This window comes from Accipiter gentilis, chromosome 10, assembly GCF_929443795.1.
Source record: "Accipiter gentilis chromosome 10, bAccGen1.1, whole genome shotgun sequence".
Lineage (NCBI taxonomy): Eukaryota > Metazoa > Chordata > Aves > Accipitriformes > Accipitridae > Astur > Astur gentilis.
In genome coordinates, this window is record NC_064889.1 from 31,372,427 (window position 1) to 31,400,378 (window position 27,952).

At 47.3% G+C, this 27,952-nt stretch overlaps 1 protein-coding gene across 3 annotated transcripts in view; it reads left to right on the forward strand.

Annotated features, from left to right (window-relative positions):
- SEPTIN9 (septin 9) overlaps nucleotides 1–27,952 on the forward strand; it is a 153,146-nt gene that overhangs the window by 18,876 nt on the left and 106,318 nt on the right. For 2 of the 3 annotated variants that reach the window (XM_049812147.1, XM_049812144.1), the window contains exon 2: nucleotides 16,750–16,806. In XM_049812147.1, coding sequence (XP_049668104.1) covers nucleotides 16,750–16,806 — 57 coding nt within the window. Of the gene's footprint in view, nucleotides 1–16,749; nucleotides 16,807–27,952 lie in introns of those variants that run through there. The other variant, XM_049812145.1, reaches the window with a different exon arrangement.

Consider the following 27,952-nt stretch of genomic DNA (forward strand, 5'->3'; position numbering starts at 1 on the left):
GTTTGAGAGTATGTTTTATCAAATTGGGCATAATACTGAGAAATTTGAGTTTGAGTTGTGCCCGAGTTGTACCAAAACCACCACATCCTACCATGGCATTTCAAATGCCTCTTTTTAATCTTCTTTTTTTTTTTTTTTAGCAGATAGGTTATGACTCTCAGAGCTGTTGAGTATTTACTGAACAGTTCAGACTTACGCAGCCTGAAGGACTAACATTACTGTAGCTAATTGCCCTTCGACGTTAATTGTCATTCAACTACATCTGCATCTGTAAACGCTTTCCCAAATTGCTGTACTGACAAGTGAGATGCTTCAGTTGGCGAGTCCCACATCTGAGCACAGAAAGGCTGTCAGTGCTGAGGGTTGTCGGGGGATGTCATGGCTTGGGTGGTCTCCCCCGTCCTGCTTGGCAGCTGCAGCACAAGGCTGTGATTTATTTCCCGGAGTGGGTTTTTGTCAGATAAACCTCCCAACAGTGATGTGAAATAATCCAACAGCTGATTCCTGCATTTAACGTTGGGAAGGATGAGCTCAGGCCCTTGTGAGTTTGATCCATCTGTGGAGGTTTCAAACCTGCCTCCATGGCAGAGCTCTCTGCTCCGTGTGCTCCTTCACGGACCAGCCGCTCTCTAGGAAATCAGTATCAGGCCTCGATGTTTTAAAATGCATGTCAGGCTTTTCGGACAGTGTATGTGGTGGGGAGAGGGGAGGAGGATGTCTGTGGCTGTGGGGTTTTTTTGTGTGTGTTTGGCTTTGCTAAGTTTTTTAAGATCATCATGGGAAAAGTAAGAGCCCTGTGCTTGAGCCGTGGTGGAGAGGGAATAGTAAAAACTTGTTTCATAATATGTGTCTGGATTAATATTCAGATCTTACTGAGCCTTTTATGTCCTTTGGGCTGTGAATGTAAGTATGGGAGCCCCTGGGAATGGATACAAGCCAGAAAAGCCTCCCATGTCAATGTACTGGGTGCTTATTATGGCAGGCATCTGCATTAAACCCTTTTATAGACTGTTCCTTGGCGGACAGTTTGTGGACTGCTGTTGGCAGAGTTTGTAACACAGAAGAAGGGTTAGTGGCTCTGGACACTGGGAAGCAAGGAGCTGGAAGGTTGGTCCAGGGCATAGTCACACAACCTCTGGCAAGCAAAACCTGACCTCAGTCCTGGGTAAAAATAAACAGTGTCCTTATTCCTAGACTTGTGGAGATATTTCTGTGTCTGGAGCCCCTCCATCCGATGGACAGACTGCTACTGAGAGGCATAGCAGGGGTGAGAAGTGTTTCCTGCAGATCAGGTGTACTCGGGAGCATGGGTCAGCAGATGGGGAAGACAGAAGCTGTGCTGGCAGAATGTGTACACCAGTGGAGATTGATGGGGGAAGACCAGTACAGGAATGGGGGGAGGCAGGAGCAAGGGCTGGGCCTGGAAGAGCAGGAGAGGAGGATGCAGATCCAGTGCACGGCACAGCCCGCAGTGCTGCTGGACTCGGGGAGGGAGCAGAGATGCAACAAAGGAAGCGACTTCACTGGTGAACTCAGTGTGTTTTCTTCTCAGACACGCCAGGAGATATTTTGAGCATTTCTGCAGCTTTTTTCCAATGTTCTCTGAAGGTGGGGAAGATGGGGACAGGAGGTGAACCAGGTTCCACGTGCTTCTGGGCTGAAGCTGGTCAGCTCTGGGGGAGGAAGAGTAGAAAGCATCAAATCTTGTAAGAATGCAAGAGAAAACATCAAGACAGGAAACAGTTTCTTCAGAGAGTTATGTGCTAGGATGAATTAGAATAGCCAGAATTTGTATTGGGGCATACTGGGAGGGATGCTGGAAGAGAGCTGTGGTAGCTTCTGAGAAGGTAAGAGCTATACAAGTCAACCTTGAATTATTTTACAATTGCATTTCTTTGTTATAGATGTTGTTATAAATAGTCTGATGAGGTAGTATGAGTTCTCATGACTTCAGAAAGAAATTCTTATTGATAATTTCCACTCTGTGAACACTTCGCAGCGAGGTTGGTCATCTGCATAGGAATTCACCTTTCTCATGAATAGCACAGGAGCCATAGACAGTTTGTAGCCTTGTCTTCAGAGCTTCCCTTGTATAATCACAGCACAGGTAGAGGGCACAGGGCTCTCTTTGAACTTGTCAGACAGACCTCAGGCCCCTACATGTGGGAATGGTGCCTTCTTTAGCACACCTTAGTATGTGTGGGGTTTTAACTCTTCTCAGCTGGACAGCAGGAATGATAACCAGAGGGAAAAACCACACTGGTTTCTTAGGTCAGGAACATTCAGGACCAGAAGTTGCATATTATTTTTAAATCTATGTGGTTTGTTGCAAAAGGTGTCACTGGTGGAGAACAGTGGGTCAGAAAAGGAGAAGACGTGGTGTTAAAGATACTCATCTTGTGCTCAATATGGCAATAAACTGTGAGTGCATATGAAGAATAGGCTGCTCGGATATCCTGCTGGTGCGTTGTGGCTTTGCTCCTTCCTCCTTGCCACCTTCTCTCTGCTGACTGTGGGCTGCTGGGGCTGCCTGAGTAGGCACCAGAGCAGTTGCTTTACCCAGGACTGTTCCACGCTCTCCTGCTTTCTGTCTGGAGATGACCTTGTTTGAATTTCTAGGAGAGTGCGAAGCTTGCCAGGGTGGGTTTGTTTGTGTTTCTCTCTAAGCAAATACCTGGCTGTCACGTGGAGCTGAAGCAGGTGGTGTGCAGTACCTTGTCCAATTCCAAGGTACTCGCAGTTTCAAGGCAAAATCATGGCTTATTAACACAGCCTGGAGGACCTCTTGTTAACCCTGTTGAGTGGAGGATGTCTGGGCATTTCCATGAAGCTCTGCTGCTCCCTTGGCACTCACAGGGCTGCAGGGATGGGGCAGGCTGAAGCAGGCAGCTGTGCAGATATGATGGGAGCAGTCTGCTAGCTGCAAGGCAGACCATGCGTGGTCAGGCTTTCTGGCTTTTTCCATGTAGTTGATCTGTCCTGGCTTCTTACACAGGAGGAAAACTCAAGGGCATGGTAGAACTCCAGATAGACAAGTTGGTTAAGTGCAAACAAACTCTTGAACCAGGGCTGTTCTGCCTGGCACCTGGTAGCTTTTCACATTGAGGATTCAGTGCACAATGTTAGAGGTTTGCAAAGGGAATGGCTCTAATTCTTATCTTCTGCGAGGTGAACTTCTGGGGCTGAGCCTGGATGCTGCTGGCTGTCTCATTTACATGGCACTGACAGTCTGCCTTCCACACCACAACTTGTAGTCAGCTCCATCCCACCTTCCTGTAAGCACCAGCCTGGAGCACTTGTCACCTGAAGCTATTTCTGTAGTTGATGATGATAAAATCTGACAATTCAGCCCATGTAGGATATGAATCTTTCTTAGGAACCTCCTGCAACCACTGACTTGAGGGAGTCTAGTGTGTAGATTAGACCTTTGCACTGGTCCTTGCTGAATCACGTTGCATCCTATTCGGGTTTGTTGTTTGTTTGTTGTCCATTTCCAGTGTATCAGGATTAATGTGAATTCTAATATTCTGTAACATACTAGCATTTCATCCCCATTTGGGATCATCTTCATCTTTTATAACCTCTCTATTTCCCATTTCTGATGGTTAATGAATGATGTATCCTTAGGTCAAAACACAGCTGGGAAATCAGACTGTGGATTAAAAACTGCCTTGGCATAGCCTCTTAGAACATCCTGGAAGCATCCAAGCCCTGTTGCCTATAGATTATGGGCAAAATAAGACTATAAACCAAGTAGAGACCTCTGCTTTGGGGGCTTAACAGCCTCCTCTGCTTTTCAAACCATGTAATCATAATCTTTGCAGGATTAAACACTGTTTCAGCTGTGGGTTTGTTTTTTTTTAATTTCACTTTTTTATGGAATAGACTGATGGTGACAGATGCCCAAGAGCCCTGGAGGTCAATGCTTTGTTTACACACAGGAAATTTAAGGCATGAGGGATGTCAATTCCCTCTAGAGAGGGACATGGCTGTTTCTCACCTTCTCCTGGAACATGAGTCTACCTGGCAGTGGCCTCACTCTGTGCCTGTATCACCAGGGCAGAACCCTACAGAGGTGCTTTGGGCTCTTCCAGGGGATGTACTTTGTTGATAAACATGGCCTTTTCTCCTGTGCTCCCAAAGCCTTTCCAAGTGTCCGTGGGAAATTCTCTGTGAAAGACCTATGCTTATGCCACTTGATTGCCAAGGAAGCTGAGCTGCAGAGAAACAAGCTGCTTCATTTGGTTTGTGTGGCCAGGTTGGGACATAATCAGATATCCTGCCTCCTGCTTCTTATGTAATGACTGTGCAGATAACCAAAGTGCTTCCTATTCTTTTAAGTGTCTTCAGCCTTTCAGACATTGATCTTAAAGCTAGGAGAGAGCTAATATCCTGTATTACAGAGGACCGAGGCCCAGAAAAAAACAAGGTAGAATTTAATTTTGCCTGAGTTGAGCCATCTAAAAGCATCTCTGAATCAGAGCTGGTCCCTGCAGCCTTTCTCCAGCCAGGGGCTGTCAGATGAATCTCCCTATCTTCCACCTTCATCTTGGGATGGGGGTGACTCACTGGCTGCAGAGCCCATCTCATCTGTTGACTATGGAGGGCATCTGGGGTTCCTGTGCAGATGTTTAATATGCGAATGCTCAGGCTGGTACTGCCCTGAGGCTCCCAGGTATCTGTGGGTGAGTGAGGAGTCAAGCCTAAGCCGTTGGAGACCTCTGCTTATGATCCTAAGTAGTGGGCATCCTTCCTTCACAGACATTAAAGCATGTGGCCACCAGCTTGCAGCAGTGAGCAGCGGTGCAGCGAGTGACTGCTTTGTGTACCAGCAGTTTTCGAAAGAAGCGCCAGCATCCCTCCATGCATCCCCTGATCTGCTCAGGAGAGACCTGATTGAGGAACAACTGGGTCATGCTAAGGACAGGCACTATTACAGATCTGATGTCTCAGAAATGGTAAATACCTTTAGTCTGTACCAGTGAACATTGTTCTCGGGCTCCAAAACTGTTCACAAAGAGGTGGTTTCGTGGAGACGAAGAGGGGTGCCAGCAGGAAGCTTGCTGAGAACACAGAAACATTTTCCACCCATGATCTCAGCCTCTGGAGATAAGGTTGGAATTTTGACACCCCCCAGAGCATCCTCCCTTGGCCCCTTGTCAATCCTGCAGCTCTGGACAGGGGAGGGAGGTTCCTGCCTGGATGATGACCCCACAGGGGATACAAAAGGTTGGGGCAGATTTGGGCTAGAGGAACGTGGCAGTGCCATGGGTCTTCTCTGGACATGAGGGCTTGGAGTCCTCCGACTGCCAAAGATGCCTTTTGTGAAAGGTCAGCTTGTGTAATGAACTCTGACCATGGTGTAGAGGTCATCAGAAAGGACCTCAGCCTCCAGACAGAGAAAAACCTTTCAGGTTTGGCTCGCAGCAGCTTGTGCATACCCTGTGGCAGGTCGCACGCACTGCGGTTCATCACTTATGGCATAAGGTGCAAGTCCATAAGCTTCACTGTGTTGGGAATACTCGCTTAGCACAGCACAAGGTCTTGGTGGTGCCAGGGTCCGTGCATGGAGGTTTGGGTTACTCAATAGTTGCAGGCTGAGCTTTCCAGGGAGAATCCATGCTGGCACAAAGCAGATCTCAGTCCTGTGCATACGGGTGTATTTGTTACAGAAATAGCAGCAATTGCCTTTTTGTTGCAATGGTTTTCATAGTGGAAGCTGAACCTTTGTATCATTGGGGTGAGTGACTCGAGGGAGCGGTTCTGGATGGGGCCCAGACCTCTGCTGCCCGGCTGCGTTACACCGAGCGTGCCATGTTCCACGTACAATGCTGCCTTTCAGCCAGACCTACAGAATAGGCTTTGTGTCTCCTTGTGTGAGCCCTCTTTGAAGAGAGAAAAGCTTCCTTAGAGGCTGCAGGCAGTGCTCCGTGACTTGAAATGGTTTTCACCTGTGCCAGGAGTGATTTCACTCTGTCTTTTGCCAGGGCTGAGCTGCTTGGTGGTGCCAGGTGCTTTACCTTTCCCTTGCTGTCAGCTGCAGAAACCCATTAGAGGAACGAGTTGCATTGGGACCGGTTGGTACCTGGGGAGAAGAGTATGTAATCATGGAGTAGTATCAAGTAGAGGTGGTTCCTACAGCTGGGGTTTATTTAAATGAACCTATTCTTAATTTTCCTGCTGTGGTCCTCTGTAGAGCTGACTGTGGGAGAGTATGGCTTGGCAGAAAGGTAGGTGTTGGGTCTAGAATGATTTTGTCCCTTACAAAGATTTAAAAAGATAAGCCAATCAGATATTGGCATTTATGTATTGATTCTACGTCTTGTTTTTAAGTTAATTTAGTGCTTTTGTGCTGTGTACCTTACTTCTCTGATGTCCAGCAGCAGGACACAACAGACATATTCTGGGGATTGGCATGGGCAACGGGTATTTCTGAGGACCTGCTCCTCCATTAAATGCCTTTAAATGCTTCACATGAGAGAGACTGGGGGGGAACCCACAGGAAATTTAATCTCGGTGTTGGCTGCTGACCCCTCACAGTTACAGTCTTAAGCCACTCATGTAGCTGACTTTGGGACTGTGGTTGGTCTTTCTGTGGGTGTCTGACTTGGAGGAGAGAACTATAAGTGCAGCATCTCTTAAGATAGAGATGGAGTTATACTACAGTTTGTAAAGGCACTTTTGCAAACTGTAGCGTAAGCTGATCTGCAACATTAGGCACTCAAGTCCTAAAAATTGGCTGAAGTTCTCTTCTCTTCCAATTTCCCCGCTGCAGCCTCTATTAAATATAATTGTAAGATACAAGGAAAAACATTCAAAGAATGTTACTAGCTTATGAAACTGGATTGCCTTGGCTACTTCTGGGGCAGACTTAATAGGAGAAAACTCTCAGTTGTATGGGTCCAGGGCTTCATTGTAGTCTCAAATTGTAACTTCCCTTCTTCCCTGACAGTGGACATTATCTCAGTAATTTATAGATAGTGCCTGAATCGTTCTTTACAGTACAGCTAAAATGTAAAAACATTAAATTATATATCCCTCCTGCTCCTATAAGCAGGGGAAGTGTTTGACACCTCCTTTTACAGGCAGAGAAAAGGGTACGTGGAGAAGGAAAGTTATGAGCAGCAAGTCGTGGTAGAGCCGTGGTGGCAGCTGAGCGGTTCCTGACTCTTCTGTCTGCAGACGGCTTTCCCCCTGCACCCGAGCTGGTCCTCCCTGGCTGCCTCCCTCAGCATCTTCCTAGGGCAGGTTAGCCTCAAATGAGCAGAGAATCAAGATGTGACTGGTGTTGGGTTTAAAGATAAATGTTAGAATGTGGATGTTTGTTCCAAGGGAGCAGCTGTGATTCTGAGCTTAAATTTCTTGTGTAAGGTTATCCAGGGAGCTGGTTTCTGAACCACAGCTTGGATCTTGGGCTTTCTGACTCTCAGGCAATTCTGCATAATATCAGAGTATCGCAGGGGACCTACCAAAGTGATCCAGACTCATTGTTGCTTGAACACATGACTGCAAAGTGTGCGTGTTTTGGCTGCTACTACACTAGGGATGCTCGGGTGAAAGGGCTCCAGGTAGCATTTGTACCCCAGAGTACATTTGTGCGGGTGTTCGATGCAGAGAGAAAAGTGACCATTGTCTGCTTGAGCTTAATGCTTTTTCAAGGTTACCTGTTCTCAATTAAGTGGTCAGTTTGCGAATCTTGACCCTGTGTATTTGACTGAGTTTCTGGCTAGGGAGGGACTGGGATTTAGTGATCGTGGTGCCTTGGCTGCTGCTTTACCTGTCACTGGTTCCTTTGTCCAGATGTTACATGGCTGCAGTGGAGCATCTCTTGTACTGCGTGGAGGAAAAGGGCACTTTGTCACAAGTTGGGAGTGACACTTGGACTTGCATGTTAGCATCCAAGTAAAATCCCTGGCGGAGTTTTTCCCTTTGCAGTGTCTTCAGAGTCAGACAAGTGGTCTCAAAACCAAAGGCTGCCCCTTATCTCCTCCAGCTGTGAATGAGGAGTTGCTCACTAAGGTTGGGGAGTCCAAAGTGGCCGGGTCTGCTCTGGGTGTCCTGTTAGCTACAGGTGCTGGCATGCCTCTGCCAGGCAGCCTGGTGGGTCATCCCAGTGGGTCATCCTGGTGGGTCACCCAGGCTCATGAGAACCCTTAACCTCTGCCCTTTGTCGTCTGCAGCCCTTTGGCGAGGGAGCCGCTGCCTCTTTGTTCTCAGCTTTTCTCCTTTATACACCCCCATCCCTCTCTGGGAAAAATCAACATTTGCCTTTCAGAGCCTGGCAAACAGAAGGGGTCTGTATTACATCCTGATGGCAGCCCCAGGCTTGCAGGGCTCCAATGATAAATCCAGTAATGTTTGTTGTGGGGGGACCCTCTGAAACACAAGTTTGGGAGTTCTGTGTGTCTGAAACAAGAGCAGGGAAGTAGTGAGTGGTCACTGAGCAAATGCTGTGGCTGAAAAGTAAAATTTGGATTGCACTGAGGTTGCAAGAAGGTGTCAAGAAATTGATTTAAAATCTAAGTGAGGATGATTTGATTTTTTTGTTGTTGTTTTTAATCTGAAGTAACATATTGCTGCTTAGTGCGCTAAAGCTGTGTACAGTATCAGAGTGCAGCAGAGAGCCAGATGCTGGGCTGGGAATTTTGCACCAGGAGTTCTCCTGTGTGGTCAGAGCCAGAGCGTTATGGGCCTGTGGGGAGTGGGGAGGAGAGCTGTGGGGTGGCTTGGGAGTATTTGATCCATATGGAAATACCACATTGCAGTTTTAAAATTCCTTTCCCCTCCTTCAAATCTGACAATGATTTTCTCCAACTAATCCATGGCCATTGCCAGACAAACCTGAGAAAAGTAGGTACACTCATGAGTCTGGATGCTGTAAATGTTTGGGTTGGTTTTTTTGGTTGTTTTTTTTTTTTTTTTTTGAAGGCAAAGGATGAGCAGTGATCATTTGGTTTGTTCTTTGTTTGCATAGTGCTCTGCGTGTTAAGCCTTATCTCTTGTCCATTCAGGCTTCTGGTGACTCTTGTGCTATTAATGTTAAGGATTAACTAACATGTTTCTAGCTTGCTGAAGCTCTTGCAGCAGCTGGTTAATGTAAGAGCTTGATTATTTCCTTCTTTGAGCAAGGCTGCAGCTTTGAGTTCAGATGCCTTTCCTCCTTCCCATCTCTGTTGGGGTGCTGCAGGTTCTGCAGAAACAAATGGGACCAGATCCAAGCTGCTCTCGGCGATGGCTTTGCGAGCTCTGGGACATATTCTTGCAAACCTCCCTCATTTAGTGAAAATGCCATGAGGACACTGTTGTAGTTCTTGGGTCCTGCTTCTCTCTTGTTGATTTCAGAAGCTAAGGAGTGTGAGCAAATGAGTGTGGTGAAGACGGTAAATTTAGAGGGACAAGATTTCTTTGGAAATCTGGTTAGCTTCAACAGTGAACTGGAAGTGATTTTAGACTTGACAGTAGTTACCAGGTCCGTTCCCAATTGGTACAGCTTCACAAGAACAGTTTTCTGTTCCTTTATAAATCCTTTCCCCTTCCCTCCTGCTGCTAAGTAAAAGAATCACATAAACCAGCAACACTGACAATACATACAAAAGACCCATTTTTCCAGTCCCTTCCAATTTGTGTGGATACTTGCATTATAAATATGCATTTGTACAAGTCATCTGATGTGTCAGTGTGGTGACGTGGCATCCCTTCTGCTGTCCGGCCAGATTACTGAAACACTCTAACCAGAAGGATCACAGATGATGACTAACATGCTTTTTCATATGAAAAACTGCTTGTGCTATTTATTTTTTTTTTGGTGCTTTCATGATTGTCCAGCGTATCTCAATGACTATCGGCTGTGAGGAATTTGTGGGCAGTAAAGAACAGATTGTCACAAAGAGCAGTGAAATGATCTTGTTATTTCTTTCAAGTGAATATCTGAGGATTGAGTTTGCTCACCTCAGAATAAACACACAGGGAAGACGCATGGTCTCTGTGCTGTTTGAAGGCCATTTTAACTATTGAGCAACTTGTCAAAGCACTTGGGGTCACTCTAATGTTTTAATCTTGACGTTGAGACTGTATATCTCTGAAAAGCCAAAACTTCATTCAAGTATGAGCTTGAATTCACCAAGACTGGATAAAAACGTGTGTGGGCTTTGCAGGTCAGTCAAGGCAATTTTCTGGCCGTGAGCTCTATGGATGCATCAACTGATTTCCTGAGAATTACTGCAGTTTAATTAGAGTTAAAATCTTGAATGAAAGCCTGAACTTGAGACAAGGTTGAAGTGCTGGGTCCCTGTCATCTTCTACCACCACGTGCAGGCTTGGCCCTTCTACCTAACTTAGCCCAGGAACTCTGGGCAGGCCACTACTGGTCTTGGGGAAGCCTTTCTAATGCTGCAAAAATTGAGGCTTATTTCTTACTGCCTCTTATCGTTAGCAGAAGCTTTTGGAGCATTTTTTTAGTCTTAGAATGTATTTGGCACCTGCCAGAAGTATAACATTGTGGTAGGAATATATGCATCTTGCTAATGCCAATTTTCCTGTGGTTTCCTTGAGGGTTATCTGTAATCCAGCCTCGGGCTGGATTCTTTCTATGTGTGAACTCATGGCTCCACTTGTATTAGTAGTGCTGTGCTGATTAGCAGTGTTGTCTGGTCCCAGCTGATGATATCCAGCTCCCACGAGGGAAACGGTTGGTGGTATTTTAAGCTGCATGGTCTCTGCTCTAGGCTTTGACCTAGACACATCCAGCTTGTTGGCGTACCCACGTGGTGGTAGCTGTGTTGGAGAAGGTAGTGGTCCGCTCCTGAGTCTGTAATCGGTGCCCCATGGGAACAGCATCCCTCCATTCCATCAGCATCCCTCCATCCCAGTGAAAGCTCGGTTTGCTGCCAGAGTTATTTGATCCAGAATGAAACCATGCACATGGGTTGAAGGTTTTTCTTCTAGCTGTGCTCAGCTTCTTTGTAAAGAGTCTCTATTACACAGAATCTGGAAAAGTGTCTTTTATTCTTCAGCGCATGTTTCTGATTAGTGCTGGAAATGAACATGAATATTTTCTTTTTTTTAAAATATTCCTTTTGAGGTTAATGTTGCAAGTGGATTTCAAGTTAATGGAAGTGAAGTTGTAATTGTGTGGTTCATTGGACTTGGGGTTGAAGCAATAGAGATTCTTCTTCCTTTGCTACTCTGCAAACAGATGTCTCTTCCTTACAGTCCTCAGCTCCCCCTGAGCCCTTCTGTCCCCAGCTGTCTCCAGGGACACCCACAGCTCCATGTGCAGGGCTCTACCTCTGAATGTGATGTCCTGTGTCAGCATTAAAGCTTTGCAGCTCAATCTCCAGCAGCTGCTGTGGTATATTGGAGAAAACACTGAGGTGGTGATTCTGTGGATCAGACCATGTGTGGGTTATCTTCCTTCCGTTAACAGCTCCAGGCCTCGTTACTGATGAAGTCTTCTCCAGCCATTTTTATCTAAGGACCTTTTAGAACTTGTCTAAGTGAAGCGGGATGAAGTATAGCTGCTGGTGTGATGCTATATTGCTGGTGAAGACAACTTTCTTTCCTGCTGTCTAGATAGTACCTGTGAATTAGATAATAGAAAATAGATCTCACACCCTGTATGGTCCTGAAAAGCTGGTCTAAGAGTGCTGCGATGGATAGACACATCCTAAAAGGGAGTGGAAAACTCTGTCCCAGCAGTCTGCGCTGGTACCTGTGCCAGCTCTGCATCTGCTGCAGGGCAAACGAAGCGACATCCTTGCTGTCATCTTCCATGCTCCCTAGCCGACAGCAGGATGGCCTGGGGAGATGGCAAAGGGGAGGACGGATTAGAGGAGTTGGGGCTGGGTGCCTCTGCAGTGCACAGGCTGGTGCAGATCCTGCCCTGGAGGGAGCCAAGTCTAAATGTCGGCCTTTACTTTAAAAAATGCCGGTGTTGTGTAGGTGCTGTAGGCACCTCTGGAGTGTGGTTCAGCTGAGGGTTCTCCCACCACCCCAGTGCTAAAGTTGTCGAAGTCTCGGGATGGCTCTGTGACTTGGCCCAGACCTGTACGCCCCAGGAGAGAGCTCTGGGGAGCCAGGAGTGCAGAAATGCCTGTAGGAGGAAACTGGTCTTGGATGGAGACATCTCCAGTGCTGTCTGGACACCCTGCCGCGTTTGTGCTGGGTGAAGAAGGAAGCCGAATTATCTGATCTCAGACTCACTAGTAAATACGTTTAACAGAAGCAAGGGCTGCTCAGATGAGCTGGTGCCGCTTTGCTGACTCCAGCACAGCATGAGATGTCTCCTGCTGGTTTTGGCCTGTCCCTTTCTGACATGACCTTTGTTTGGTTTGGGTTCTTTTGTTTGGTTGGTTTTTTGTTTTTACTGGACTGTGCAGAGAGAGCAAGTTCCTGGGTTACATTCTCCATTGTTTGTCTTCACCCTGTGGTTTCTATTGATAATGGAAATTGCTCATTTGTTCTTTTGATTTTTACATCCTATGAGTGTAGTGGCATGGATCATTTACTTTGAGGAAAAAATAATTCTCAAGTGGCCTGTCTCGTTACTATTATAGGCATCCAGAAAAAGTTTGGGGTGTATCATGCAAAAACTCTGATGGGTTTTGGACAAAGTACGTGTTGACTGTATTGGAGGTGAACATCTCTGGCAGCTCCCTTGTTAGCTCTAGGTTCAGATTCAGCAAAGTCAGACATCGTCTGTGTCAGGGCAAGTATCTGTAAGATGCTCCTGTTTCAATACTGGAATGCTTTGCATCCATGGTGTGTTATATCAGCAGCTGCAAGAAGCATGAAATAGTAGAACATTTGGCCCAATATTGTCTGGAGGGAGTGATTTAAACGTGAGCCTGGCTGGGATCTCGCTTGCACTGACACAACCCAGTTGGAGCGATTCTTGGCTTCAGTAGTTGCGAAGGAGACCCCAGTGAAGCCCAGCGTCCTCCGGTGCTGCTGCCTTTCTGCTGCGCCATATGGTCCCAGCCTGTGGATCTGGAGGGAATTAGTCATTGATTATAAAACGTGAAAAAATACTGCTCAGCCAGTGAGCCAAGGTGAGGTTAAGCTCTGCGAATGTTATAACTTTGTCCTGCTGCGGCACATCCGCTGGGTTGAGTGAACTTGGATTAGCCGATTTTAACTGTTGGACTCTTCCATTTTGAAGTCATTCTGCTGGGGACGTGGGGAAGCGTTCTTAATTTCAGCTAAATAAAGCGTATTTCATTATGTTTCTTAGTCCAGCGCACTACAATAAAATCATAGCATGGCTTGAGGGCATTTGAACTGTGTTAAGAGGGAAGACTCACAGACACTGTGTCTGGGGTGGAAACCTTTGATTTTCATTTCACAGCCCAAACCCGGGGCTCAGTCTGCTGCTTCCACGCTATAAATAGAGGTAACCCCAGAATGCGCTCAGCATGCCGATGCTCTCCGGTCCTGCCCACACTGCCGGCTTCCTGGCAGTGTGTTCAGAGCAGCATATTTTTAGCTGTTGCTTTCTCTCTCTCTCTCTCTCTCTCTCTCTCTCTCTCCCCCCCCCCCCCCCCTTCTTGTCTTGCCAGGCTGCCAGCTTTCCCTGCTGTTTATCTGCTTTCCAGGAGTATGTCTAGGTCCTCCCTCGGTGGAGGGGCAGTGGGACATCACAGATAGCAAGCTTGGCTTAGGCTCCATAGCACACCCTCCTCTTTCCAGATTCACTGTTAAGGTGTTAGCCTGTATGAATTTCTTGTTTGCTCCTTATTTTCCCTTTTGTTGAAAGGGGATTAACAGCACTATTACATATTATTAATGTTGTTAACAGGTTGAAGCAACAGCTGTCAGAAAAGCTTCCTTCTAATGCTGTCTCCAATACAGGGCAAATGAATTCGTCTTGTCCACCTTTGGGTTTACCTATTTAAAAAGGGTATGAATAGTAATTACAGATCCCCAGAGAAAGCCTGTGAGTCAGGGCAGATAAGCAAATTCTCAGAGATGTTTGCATAAAAGGTACAGGCTCAGCCAGGGCACATGGATGCTCTGATGGCTGTGCTGCATTGGATGCTCCAAGTCCTATGTGTGTTTTTCCACTGGAGTCGTTGCTAAAGGGAATAAAGCCTATTTCCTATTTGCGATCCTGTCCAAGCTTGTAAGCTCCTCGCTCTGCTTCCGTCCTGCTTTGCCACAGACTGAATGAAGTCTTTGAACATAAAAGGATGTATTTAACTAGCTTAGCATGGCTGCATATCTGCGTTCTTCAGCTTGCCACCCATAAGGGATGTTTTTCTCTGTTTTTTGAGCAATTCTGAAAGCCAGTTTTCAACACCGCACCTTGCCTGCATGCAGACAAAGCAGAGGTGTTCATGCTCTGCAAGGAGCTGAGCCAGGACTCAAGTGCTCTTGCAGCTTGTCTGAAGTAGTACTATTTAAAACTCCGTTGACCGAAGGAAATAATGCCTTTTCATTCTTGCTAGTGTCCAAAGAAGCAGTACACGTTTAAACGGGAGAAAATAATTAAGAAAAAAAAATCAGGGACTGGGTTTAATAGAAAAAATAATATGTTTAAAATGTATAATGCCTGGTTTTCATGCACAAACTCCTAGAAACTTCAGTCTTTCTCTTGCTGTCAGTAATGGAAACTGCACACTGAGTGATGTGTGTAGCAGCAGTCTGCCCCACTGCAATGCAGATAAAGCTGTCAAGAAGACAGACTGGGTGTTCATACATGCGGGTGGACAGTCCCAGCTCTATTTTTGGCCCATTGGCTGGCGGTGCTCTTTGGGGGGCAGAGTGGGGGGACGGCTCTGGGCGGTGCTGGCCGGGGGTTCTCCCTGTGCCACCATGGTCAGGAGCACCGCTGTTTCCCTGGGACTGGCCCTGTGGTTCAGCCACATAATGTTGTAGGCACAGAGGCTTTTTATATTAGAAGAGGAAAGGGAGGCAGAAAATGCACACACATTCATATATATAGGCAGAGGGTTCTGAGCATGAGACACTTTTTCCATGTTGATTTGCCAGGCAGCTCTTTTCCCTTCCCTCCCTCCATCCCAGGCTCATTGGTATGAAAGTTTTCCTGCCTTCTATTTATTTATTTATTTATTGTATGATGCACTCTTCCAGCTGACAAGGTTTGTAAGGTTGTGGCTATGTTACAAATCACAGTTTAGGGGTGTTCTGCAGCTTAAATTGGTGCTGGTTTAATCCCTTTGCTTATTGTCCAACAGATCTGGTAGATGGTGAGAAGATAGTTAAAATAATACAATTGAACAGCAACATCACCCCCAAAATCTGGGAGTTTCTTATCCATTTGCAGGGTAGAAATCCTGTTTCAATATACCGTTGTGCTCAGGTGGGGTTTGTATTGAGCTGAGGAGCTTCCATGGCTCCATTCTGGAGCTTGACAGCTCCAGCATCTGGTGTCTGGGATGATGGACACCATCCTGGAGCTGCCGTTCCTCTGGCAGGACCCACCAGAAACTGAGGAGCTGTCAGACCTTCTGGGAATACCCATATCAGGACATCATGGCATTTGGGGTAGTTTCAGAGTATAGCATCCCTCCGAGGTAGTTCACTGTATTTAGTGTGCCTGCTTTTATTGTGCTAAGAAAAGAGAAACCGAGGCACTAATCAGTGTATGGTTTCTGCATATGGCTAGGTTTTAACCAAAGGCTTTGTTAAGGTGAATTCTGGTTCTTGCTGAGTTTTTCAGCATCTCTGGGAAGTGAGTGTTGTGGCAATCACCACTTTACAAACAGGCAGATGGGACAGCAGAGAAATTAAACGAGTTGCTGATGAATTAGAAATGTTGCCATAGCCAGCAGGTCCCGATGGCTTGCCTGGAGTCTGAGAGGCAGGCAGGCTCCTGGGAGATACTGGTTACTTTCTGAAATGGGTATGGGAATGGAGGAGACGGGTGTGTCTGGGTTTTGTCTTTCCAAGTAATGTATGATGTAGGGTAGGTTAAGATGTCCACATATCTTTCTCCAGCACTGTGCATATGAATTAACCATGTGCTACCCCAATGAGTAAGATTAATACTTTTTCATTAAAAAAGATGGAGCAGAATTAGCCCAACATCTGGATTGCTCTGTTCTGGTTTAGCATCTGCTTGGAACATGCAATGCATCCCATGTTTCAGCTGGTCTAACCTCATGACAGGATTCTCGTACACAATGTGTTCCCAGGATGGTGGCTGCAATCTAGCCAGAGAGTAGTCACCTCTTGCTTTCTTTTATCCTGTGATGCTGAACGCAGGAGCCGCTGCTGTCCTTCCAGCTGAGCTGACAGAGAGAGGAGAGGCCTAGCACCTCTGGGAAGTGGTCTCTTTGCAGGAGCCTCTTTGAGCTCTCTGCCAATGCAGGGCATGTGCTGGTCCCTAAATTCCTGTGCTTTCCTCTCTCAGCAAGGAAACCTGTCTCTGGAAGTGCTGCACTTGTCTCCAGGATAAAATATCCTGGAGTGAGAGGTGAACATGCGTGTCCTGCTTAATGATTTCAAAAGTTCTCTCTGGTGTTTCTGGAAACCCTAAATACATTCATAGGTTTAATATGTTTGAATAATAATGTTTGACATCTTCAGAGAAAGGTGGAGGTCTCTTCTCAGGTGTTTTTCTGTTTAAAATAACATATAACATTCCTTTGATCGCAGAGGTGATTGTGCATAGCAGATTCCCAACAGAAAACATGCCTCACCAGATGTAGAGTCATAGTGAGGAGACTGCTCCACGTACCATATTCATGTGAACTCCCTTGATCCTTTCAAACCTTCTTCTTGCTTTAGGAATCAGCCGGACCTCCAGTGGGAGACTTCGGAGACTCAGTGACCAGACAAGTCCAAGTAAGTTGCATGAATTTCTCTTTGAAATTTCCTCATCCAATAAAAAAAATTTTTGAAAATTGAGAGAATGCAAGAGGTAACTCTCAGAAATCACATCTCCTGCCTCCTGTCCACTGGCCATGGTTTGAAAGGCAAAGCTGGCTGCTAATAAATGCAGAGATCTCTATGCTGTAGAGAGAGAACAGTATATATAAAAAAAGAGAGCAGAGTGTGTGTGTATATATATTTAACACTCCCCCAAACTATGAAAAGAGAGAGCAATATAAAATAAAAGATTAATTACTTACTGAATAATGGATCCAGAGAGAATAATTAGAAGGCCCCATCTCGATTCAAGGGATCTAACAGAGAGCAACAGAAAGCAGGAATGGCCTGAGGTTGAAATATAGCTTTAGTCATTAGCAGCTCTTTCGTGCTCTCCTTAGCTATTATTTTTTATTGGATGTGGAGATTTATGGATTATATGTGCTTGTGACTAAATTTACACTCCTAATTGCAACTTAATGTTTCTGAAGCTGTTTCTGATTCAGAAGGAAGCAGGTTGGGAGGGTTTCTTTCTCGAAAAAGGTGTTTTCCAGCCTCGGGAAAGCAGTAGCAGAAGTCTCGGTGCTTGTGAGTACCTGAGCCCGTGCGCTCTGCTTGCATGTGTGTGACATGGGTTGGGAGTGCCCAGGGACAGAGACACGTCTCTGGGGCTTACCTCTGTTGGCCTGACCCAAATTACACCTTGTGAGTAGAAAACTTCACTGTTATCATCTAAAATACTCAAAAGGAAGCTAAGATGGCCCATTTCTGGGCTCTTCCTTTTGCTGGCCCCTTTTGCTGGCTGTTCTAGGCCCTCCGAGGGACCTGTGCTGCTCCACAGTTCAAACCTCTGTGGAAACATCTGTCTCCAGAATTGGGGTCCTTTGTACATCACAGATGTTCGTCTTTCTTAGCAGGTGCTTTGCTGCAATTGAAGTCTTCCCTCGTGTTTCCTTCTCTGAGATGTATGACCACCCCTTAGCATTGCCTCCTCATTTTCTCCGGGATGCTGACAGTTGTCTCTGCTCCTTGCTGCAATCAGCCTGTCCCCCCCAAGAACCCCACTCACCTCCTCAGCACCCTGCTCTGGCCACGCTTGGTTCAGAGCTTTCATCTGCTCCTGTCCCCTTGGTTTCTCTGTCACTCACAGTTGCTCCCTCCGGGCTTGATTTGCTATTTTAATTCATTTTCTCAGCCCTCATATCCTGTCTCAGCTCCCAGATGTACTTATCAAAACAGTCGCTTTCAGCTTTTCCCTCTGTGTGGGTGGGAGGAGAAAGCCACCCTCGGGATGCCTTCCTGGAGCAGTGACTTCAGTGCTTCGCTCTATCAAGGCATCAGCACATGGGGAATGGGGATTAGTCACGGACATCCGCTTACGCGTGTGCTTAAATGCCCTGGGAGCTGTGACACTGCCTGCCTGGCCCTCATCAAGCACTAGTGATAAGCGCAGGGACAGGTATTTGCGTTATGGCACAGACGAGGGTGATGGGTCTGGCACGCTGTGACGCTGTCCTGCTGCTGGGACGCTTGCTGCTCTGCATCTGGAGATGCACAGCCGTTCGTTGTCACCATCTCCAACCTAATGTTGTGATGTGTCGGTGGGAGGGTGTAAATATGATCAGAGGAGGCCGCTGGACCCCAAACTAGTGTCACATGGCAGGAAAAATGCATTGAGTGATAATCTAACGTCGAGTTGCGTATTGGTCTGGCTGCTAAAGCTTTGCGGCAGCAATCATTCGGTCCAGAAGAACTGAGCTGCGTTTTAAAGCTGATGCTTCAAAATTCGGCCACCAGCGTAGAAGTTGGTAGTTTTGAACTGAAGTGCGTGTTTATCTTCTTCATGTGCAAAAACAAAGTTGCAGTCTCAGCCCTGGCACCACATGTTTTTATATATGTATGTCCGAGGACAGAAAGGGGAATTGGTGCAGCTCCAAAGGTAACTGGAGTGTAGAGAATCTAAATTGAAAGACACAGCGCGTTTGTTCAAGCTTGTTTTCTTTAGATTCTAATTATATACTTTTCCACTTTTCTGGTGAGAGACCTTTTAAATTTTAATTTTTTTTTTTTGAAGTAAAATCAAATGAACAGCTCAGTGCTGCAGTTTACATTGCAGTAAATATTTATGACTCCATATAACTGCAGCTTAATTTCCCCTTGTTTCAGGTCCAAATTTTCCTTTCTGCACATCTGGCCTTGCACCCAGAAGCTTTTGTTCCTGTAAAAGATAAATTGGGGTTGGGATGACGGAGCAGTGGTTGCAAGTGAAGCATTGCAGAAGGGGATTGCTTTGGGCTCTTCGCCACCCTAAACAAAGAAAGGGATGACATGCATTTCCATAGCCACCAATTCTTGGGATCTGGACAGCTGCATAGTCATCCACACACCACATATTGCCTTGGGGCGTGCAGTGACAGTAGGAACCTGGAGATCTGATGTTGACCTCTTTTGGAAACCTTATTCTGTGACTCCTTTCAATCTTTCTTGTCCCTTTGAAAGTGGTTATATGGCATTGGCATCCAGCATTGCTCAGTGAGCAGCAATTCTAGGGCTTTGGAGCTGTGGTTTTTGTTTTGTACAGGCTTGCTGCATAGTCCCAGGTAAGGCAGTGAGGTGGGACTCATCGAGACTGCTCAATGGAGAGAGCTGGAGGCTATCAGAAAGCTTCTGAGAGCACTTACTTCAGAATGGGAAGAATAAACTTCTTGGAGGAGCCCATATCCCCATGGGATTATAAGGGACCATAATTTCTTTAGGTAGTTCCATTTAGGGATATGTGAATCCTATGCTTTGTCTCAGTTTGTTTTTCTTTGGCTGCAAAAGCAGAGTTCATATCATGCATACCTGATGAATGCCCTGGAAAGAGAGACACACTGGGTTAAAATAGTGTTTGAGCGTCTCACAGTTTAACAGGGCTCTGGCTATAAGAAGAGATGCCACAATTATTGGTACAGAAGCAACTTCTGATGTCCAGCACCCTGGAGGTGCCGAGATAAACCTAACCAGGGCCCGTTCAATGGAAGACGTGGAGCTGGGCTCACTGCTGGCTCCCTCTTTACACAGCATTGCTAGTCATATTGGTCCTCGCCACCGGCAACTCGGCTATGGGCTGGTTTGGACCTGTGGCTCGCCGTGGACAGGAGCACCATTCTGGGATGCAGCCTGATAGTGGGAGCTGGGAGGACCTTGGCTCAAGAACTGGAAGGACAAGAAGGATGTCTGGGGCTTGGCACTGTCCCCCCTCAATTAGGATATGGGATCATACCCATAAGGTCGAGTTTTGTGAGTGGTTTGGAGGCTCTGTTCAACATGCAATTAAATATGGGCAGAGAAAGAGGGGAGGAGTGGGAAGAAGCCCTTTGTAAAAGGCCCCATCAGAGTTCAGAATTGTGGGCCCTAAAATGCCACCATCGCCTGATGTGGGTAGCTTAGGGCAATTTTTTTTCAGTGTTAAGAACATCGTGTCAGGGAAGTTCCTCCCATTTTGTTCTCCTACAAATGTACCTGATGACTTTGAAAGCGAGAAATATTTGCTGACATTTGCCATCCGGAGCAGTGATGTGTTCCCCAGCCAGCCAGAAAACAGCCCCAGAGCAGTTGGAGTGGAAGAAATCGGCATCGTGTTCCTCTTGGGCAGCCAGCTGTGCTCTGTACTTTGATTTGTTTCCAGCCTACAATTCAGTTTTTGCTGGGAGGAAGGAACTTCCCTGGTGGGGATAATGCAGGAGGGTCCAAGAAAAGGTAGAGTTTACCGATTTAGCTAAACCAGCATGTTTTTTCTGTGTAGTGAATGCAGGGAGGGAGATGCTTTCCAGTTGTGTTGCAGCAGAACTGCTCCAGGATCAGTGCTATTTGTGGGTCAGGTGCTTTGTTCGTGAGAGGTCCCAAAGGGGTAGGAGGGGAGCAGGTGCCTCAGCTTTCCTGTTTCAGCCTTTGTCTGGCTGCACGGCTGCCTGGAGCCAGCCTGAGCAGAGCAGGGGCATGCTGCCAGGGCCAGCTGCAGTCCAGGGCAGGCACAGCTTTTCCATCCAAAAAAGACAGGGCGCTAGCGGCCCCACTTCTGCATCATCAGCAGTTGGCTAAAGATCAACCGCAAGTTCTCAGTGCTTTTTGGAAGCATAGGGCATAATTTAGAGGTATGAAGCTCAAGGCCAGCTATCTGGGTTGCATTAGAAAGGGGCACTCACTGATGTCATGAAACCTTCGTCAGGGCGGTTTGTCTCATACTGTTTAAATACTTCTCTTGGGTATGAAGCGGAGGGAGTTCCATGCCAGGCTGTTTGGTGTTTGCGCCAGCTTGGGCACCTTGTCCATCCTTTAGGCTGACAGTGGTAGACAGAGGGGCTGGAAGCCACAGCGAGTGGACAAGTGAGATGGTTCAAAGGTGTTGGTCATGGTGTGAGCCTGGGAGCTTCTGCTCGGGGCACAGGCTCTAGGACCCCATTAACCACGATGGCCCTGCACTGCCACGCTGCCCAGGGTACCCAGGATGTCTCTGCAGGAGCTGGTAGCTGGGATTAATAGAAGTGGAGAGAATATAGTTTTACATGAAAATTTCATCAAGACATGCACAGATAGTTCTTCTCTTATTTTGCTTTTCCCTGGTTAAGCCTTGCATTTTCCCTTTAATAGTTATTGATGTTCCCATTTCATAGTTGGGGGAAATAGAGCAGCAGAGAAGCTAAAAGCTGCACCTTTTGCATTGCCTGTGAATCTGGGGATCCTTCTCCATGGGCGCTGAAATGGAAAGATGTATGGCTGGTGGGTGGAACTGCTGAACACACATAGCTGTGGGCATAGCTTAAATTGGCATCATCACTTCAACAGGGTGAACAGGATTTCAGCAGGGTTGACTAATTTGGGATGCTCCAAATTCATGCAGTGAGTTAAAAGCAGTTGTGGCAATAGATCTTGCTGGTTCCATCTCTTGATTTAGTACCTTGCCCTGAGGACCATCTTTCCTCTTTATACCTGGAGTCTTTAAGACAACAACTTTAGAAATTGGTTTATGTGAGGTTGCAGGTTAACCAGAATAGTGGAACTAAACAAAAGAAATGTCAAAAGCCAGGGGCTCCCTAGTCGAGCGTACATGATTACTGTTACATAAGCTAATTCAGAGTGCTATAAAAACCATTAGGTTTTTGAGGGTTTTTTCCCCCAGGGAAATGCTGCCAGAATTGTCACACATCTCCTGCAGTTCAGACACGGGTACCCCCACTACACAGCATAGCCCTTTGTGTAATCGTGGTGTCTCAGTAAACTGAGTTTGGGAACCCCTCCTGTAAAGCTTGGTCCAGACCTTCAGATTATCCTAACCTTTACTGCATCCTTTTTTAGTTACCCTTTGCCATACTGGGATCCAGGTTGTGAGTGCAGTACTTCTGGTCCAGCTGGAAGCCATGGGGATGCACAACATCTCTTTGCAGTGTGATGTTTTTAGCACAGACTGTGCCTTTCACCTTGACAGAGCAGCAGAGGGGTTAACCAGAGACTTGTGGTTGCAGCCTCATTGCTTTGGATGTGTCCCTAGATGAGGTCATATGAATTTCTTTGGGCAGCCTCTATTCCCCTTTGTTTTAAGCACCACAGTGGTCACCCCAGCTGCACAGATCTCTGTGCCAAAGAGCGTCCCCATGCACATGCACCGCTCGCTCTCCTCGGGCTCCCTAGTGACAAGCCCTCATTTGACATGTGTCCTCTTGGTCTTTCTCATCACGAGGGCGAAGTAGCAAAGGGTGAAGCTTGGTCACCAGCCAGCCTGGAGAGGCCTTTCTGCAGCAGTACAGCTCCATGATTGTGGCTCTGCAGGAAATCCCAACTCCAGGGAACAAGAAGTTGAAGTGAAAAGGCTGCTCTCGATTCAGGTGCTTGGGTTCCTGCAGGGAGAGACGAGGACGGTGCTTGCATAATGCAGACATGTGGACTCAAAGCTGCCTGGGAGAGTCCGGTGGGGCTCCCATGTGCTTCAGGCAGAGATGTGCATTACTTACAGTGAATGAGGGAGTGTAGGCGCTTGTGTGCACAGCTACAAAATTAAGGAATAGTGATGGGTGCCGTGGGCCTGTTTGCTATTGAGGGGATGTGCCAAGCACTGCCTTGTCATCCTGTTCCTTTGCAATACCCACGATTCATCTCCATTCTTATGTATAGTCTCTTTTAGTCCCAAAAGGCTACTGGACATTGCAGGTGAGTAGGTGGATCTCTTGACGCTTTCTTCATACAGCACCTGGCACTATGGGCTCTGGTGTGAAGAAACCAGAGACAGTGAAATATAAATCGGTAGTTCAGGAGTGACCAGGAATTTAATGCTCTGTAATGTTTGGAGGCTTTAGCTGCTGACTGTGTTTTAAGATAATCATCTTCCTTGCTGGAATGTGGTATGGGTTTGTTGATGAGTGCTGATGAGGTCCACAGGGTTCCCTCGAGGAAAGGGGATGTAGAAATGCAGAGTGCAAGTCCTCTGGGACAGGAGCAGTAGTCCTTGTGCGAGGTTACTTGTCGCCTTGGGACCAGGTGTCTCTGGAGTAAACTTCTGACACCCTTTCAAAAGAATCTCACAGCAGCTACAGCAAAGAGCAGGTGGCAGAGCAGTGGAATATGGTTTTATCTCATTTGTCTCATCCCGTTGTGAAGGATGGAGGAAAAAACCCCACAGTGCTCTAGAGGAGAGAGCACAGTGCCCTGGGAGAGAGAAGTACGTTCATTATCACCTCTGTGAGGGGCATGGCCATGCTGGGATGTGGCTGGCCCAAGGTGCCTGTGCAGGAGCTGATGGAGCAGGCCGGGGGGAGCCCTCCTGGGGCTGGGGAGTGAAAGGACCTGCTTCCAGCCAAGGTGGCAGTGGGCACTGAGGAGTGGGATAGCTATGAAGTGTGTGTGGGGTGGTGTCTGGCACCTTTCCCGTTAGGAACAGGGGAAAAAATGAACTGAAGGAAGAAGTAGGGCTGGTGTGTCTTGACCTGGTCTCTATGTGCTAGCTCATGCAGTGCTGGTTACCTAAGCCTCTGTGTGTGGTCACATTTCTCTCGGTTGAATACATGCGTCTCTCCGTGGTGTTTATTTTCTTCCTCTTTTTGTTGCTGAAATGTCAGTTTGCAAATTGCTTTTGGGCATGTTGGCAGAGCAGCTCATGGCTGCTCAACTTTCCCTCTTCCCCTCAAAGTCTGGTGTCCCTCCTCACGTGGGCAGAGGCAAATTCCCGAGCCCTGGCTGCCTACCACAGGCATCCTCTGAGCCTCCAAGGCCGGCACATCCAGTAGTGGCTAGTGTTTACCAAAACCCCTAATTGCACCTTAGGCAGAGAGCACAGATTTACTCCTTGCTATATTTATCTTGTGTCTAGGACTGCAAAAGAGATGGGAGCGCAGCCTTTTATGCTCTTTGTTGCAGAGAGGTGACTTGTTTGTAAGGCAACTCTGCAGCTGGGCTAGTGGATAAAGCACTGTAGATGTTCAGGGCTGAGCATGCGGTCTTTCTGCCAAAATTTTGGTAGCCATAAAAGCAAGGCACAAGGTCCAAGGAAAGCATCAGTAGGAAGAGGCATTCCTGATTGACTGACTGGGTGGAGCAGTCCCTCCTTGGCTTAAATTTCTTGTAGTTTAATTTCTGGCCAAAAGCATGTTATGATGTTCAGAGAAGTGTCAGGCCTGGATGATTCAGCTGCTAAACAAAAATAGGGTTTGCTGCCCAATTCTGAAGCATCTTCTCTCCTTCACTGGATTGGCCCTTCTTCAGCAATGGGGACTTAAGGCAAGGTAAGCCAATGGGGGTGTCCTCTGGCTGCAGCACACCAAGGCAGCATTTCTCTGTTGTGTTGCAGTACAGTAACACAGAGAAATCCATGCAGAGAGAGAGCCCCTTGCCTGTGGTTGCCCCATAGACAGCAATATTTTGAAAATCCCTGTGTTTAGGGATTCACCTAAAGAGGGTGAAACAAAGATCTCAGCAGGTCTGTCCTCAGGTGAGGTCTGCCCTCAACACCAGAGGAGCTCCTTCAACACACACAAACAGAGCATTGCTTCCCACGAGCCTGTGCTGCCTAGGCATAATGTGTCTAGAAATTGTGCAGCTTTTCAGCTGGCTGTGGCACTGGTGATGTGCAGGGAGCTGGACTCGCTGTGCCACAGCTGGGGTGACTCTGGGGCTCCTTGGCGCAGGCTGCTCTGAAGACAGTAGAGGGGAGCAGTGTGTGATGCAACCTGTGCCCCTACCTTATTAAATAAGCTCAGAAAAAAAGGTAACTCCCAAAGGTATTTGCAGGGCTTGGTGTAATCTTCTTTCCTTTAATCTGCCTGCTTATGAGACCCAGGTAGTAACTGTCTTGAAGACTTTGCTCCTCGATGGCTCCTCCTGCCAGGTAGGAGTTGTTGCAGTGACCTGCCCAGGAGGCAGGAGGGTGCAGAGCAAATGGCCAGTCTTCAAAAGAAGAGCAAATATGGTAATGCTGTGGGGAGCCCAGCTTTCCCCCAGCAATTGCTCAGTGGAGACTGACCACAGACCTTCAGGTATGGAGTAACCCCCCTGTTTTGGGAACTCAAGTAGCAAGTAGGGGAAGAGTGAGTGTTGAGAGGGCAAGACTGATGGTAGAGAGGAGGAGTCCGGGGAAAAAAAAAACATAATTGGAGGATTGTGGAAGAGTTAACATTTATGTGAGACTCCCTGCGTGCTCTCAGGAGGGTGTGCGTCCAGTCCTCCTGCCTTGCCTTTTGCTCTGCACTGCCAGCTGCTATTAATACTTCAGCAGGAGTGTAAAAGTGCGAGCAGAAAGCCCAGGGAGGATATGCAAGGGATATCCGGCAGTTTGAGACTTTCAGGCAGAGAGGTTGAGAGCCAGCACAGAAAAGAGTCCTAACAGGAGCTCCCCTTAAAGATACGGGATGGGATGGAACAGAGCGAGACTTGTGGGCATCATCTCAAGGGGCTGTGTGGGCTCGGGGCAGGAGGGGAGATGCGCTGCTGCTGGTTTAGCAATGCCCTGCTGCAACTGTTGTACGTGCTTCTGGGTGGTGATGAGCCCTGTGTCCTGGGCATGGTCTTTGGCTTGGGAAAAGTAATAACTCGGGAGGATCTGTGTTTCCCTGTGTTGAACAAATGCAGCTTTTCATAAGAAATAATCGGGGAGGGTCAAAATAGAGCTTGGCAGCTCCGTGTCTGCCCAGCTAGGGAGGGGGATGGAGGAGTGGGGAGGAAAAGAAAAAATAACTGGCAAAGAGCAGGACAGCGACATTCAGAGGATAAGTACCTTCCTTGAAAAGAGGGGGATCTCCTTGGGTTTTGTTTGGTGTGGAGTTTTTTTGTTTGGTTGTTTGGGTTTGGTTTTTTTTTTTCAAATGAAAAGGAGAATTTTAGCTGGCGTTTTGTTTCTTCGCCATCCTCAAGGCTCATATAAATGTAAATGAAAGGTTCTTGGAGCAAACAGTCAGCAGAGGCTCAGATATTGTCATCTGCTGGATGGGTCCAGCCTGGGGGTAAATGGCATAGAGGGAATATAATGGAGTAACACTTGATTGCACTGTTTGAGTTTGGACCTGTATTTCCTCACGTGAAAATGCTTCACTGAACATAATTTGATTTAGGTGTGCTCTGCTCTGCTGCTCTGTCTTCTCCCTCTGTACTCTCTTCCCAGCTCGCCAGCGCTGCAGATAGCTGAGCTTGTGAAAGAACCAGTTGAATCCCCATTTTTCCTGCCTCTTCAGGCCCTGGAGGTCTTTGGCTGCTCTGGCTGCTTCCCTGCACCTTTGTCAATGCAGTTTGAACCTCTGATCCCTGCATGGACTTGCAGGGTTCATCCTTTCCAGCTCGCTCAGCAGTAGGGCTGGGGTTACAAGGTGATACCTGGCTGTTTTGCAAAAAGCCTGGTAGAAGTGGCCAGCTGTGACTATGGGACTGCATTTGTGAACTAGGTAGAAAAGAAAATAACTTTTCTGTTGGATGAAATGCCATGGGGACATAATCACAGCATAAACCTAGAGAGGCAGACAAAGAATTGCAAATAGGATCTGCCTGAATACCTGCAGGCGTCCGTACCACGGTGGCCGCTGCTGTGGCTGGTGACAGCGTCAATAGTCCTAAATCCCCTCCTGGCTGCCTGCCCACTGATGTCCTGGGCTCTGTGGCATATCCATGGTTGGGGGTGAACCTGTGCTGTCTCCACAGCACCTTCCCTGCTTATCTACATGTTCGTGCACAACAAGCAGTTTATTGCTTAGCAAAGGGCTTGGGCGTTGCTGGGCTAGCCTCGGGAAGGTGTGAGAGAGATAAAATTCAAACTGAGCCTGGAGCAGGGTTTGGTTTACTTTCTTTCTTGTGATTTCCTTCCTAGCTTTCTCTGCACCTGGCAGTGTTTCCTGCTGGCTGCCACCCGTGGTAATGTTTAAACCTGCGAGGTGGGGCGAGGGAAAGCGTGCACCCCTGTGCCAGCCTCGGCAAGTGCTGGGCAGCAGTGGAACAAGGCTCCTGCTTTGTTTCAGCTTCTTGTTTGGGTTTATCTTTATGGCAGATAGTGGTGGTTTCCTAAAAGTTGATCCTGCCTCTTCCCTCTCCTCGTGGCTTTGCCAAAAGACAGCCCTGAGGGGCCTTATACCCCCAAAATACAGCCCCAGCCAGGGGAGAGTCTTTTCTGTCCCCTTCCCAAATCCTAGATGTGCTTGACTTCCCCCCAACCCTTTTAACAGTAGTATTAGAAAATGCAATATATATTATCTTTCTCTATATAGACTTGTACAATGCACGGACCACCAAATACCCAAATACCTGGGTCTTGATGGGTTAAAGTCACATGTGTGCTGCCCCTATCCCTTCTTCCTTTCCATTCACCTTCTTCCTTTCTTGATACTTCCCCTGAGCTTTTCCCTTCCTCTCCAGGGTGAGGAACTTGGCAATGAAGGCTGCTCAGTGGAGGCAGCAGAGTGGATTTTGTGCTGCATGGAGCTGAGCAGCTCCCCTGGGTCCTCGCTTTGTGTTCAGCACCTTCGAGATCTCGGGCAGGAAACATGGTTTCAGACTGTTCATGGGAAAACATTGCTTATTGTCCCCTCTCTAACGCCTTAGGCACTGGCAGCAGGAACATGCAGGGCTTTAATAGCAAATAGTGAGTGAACAGGAATCTAAACCTCCCTGCCCA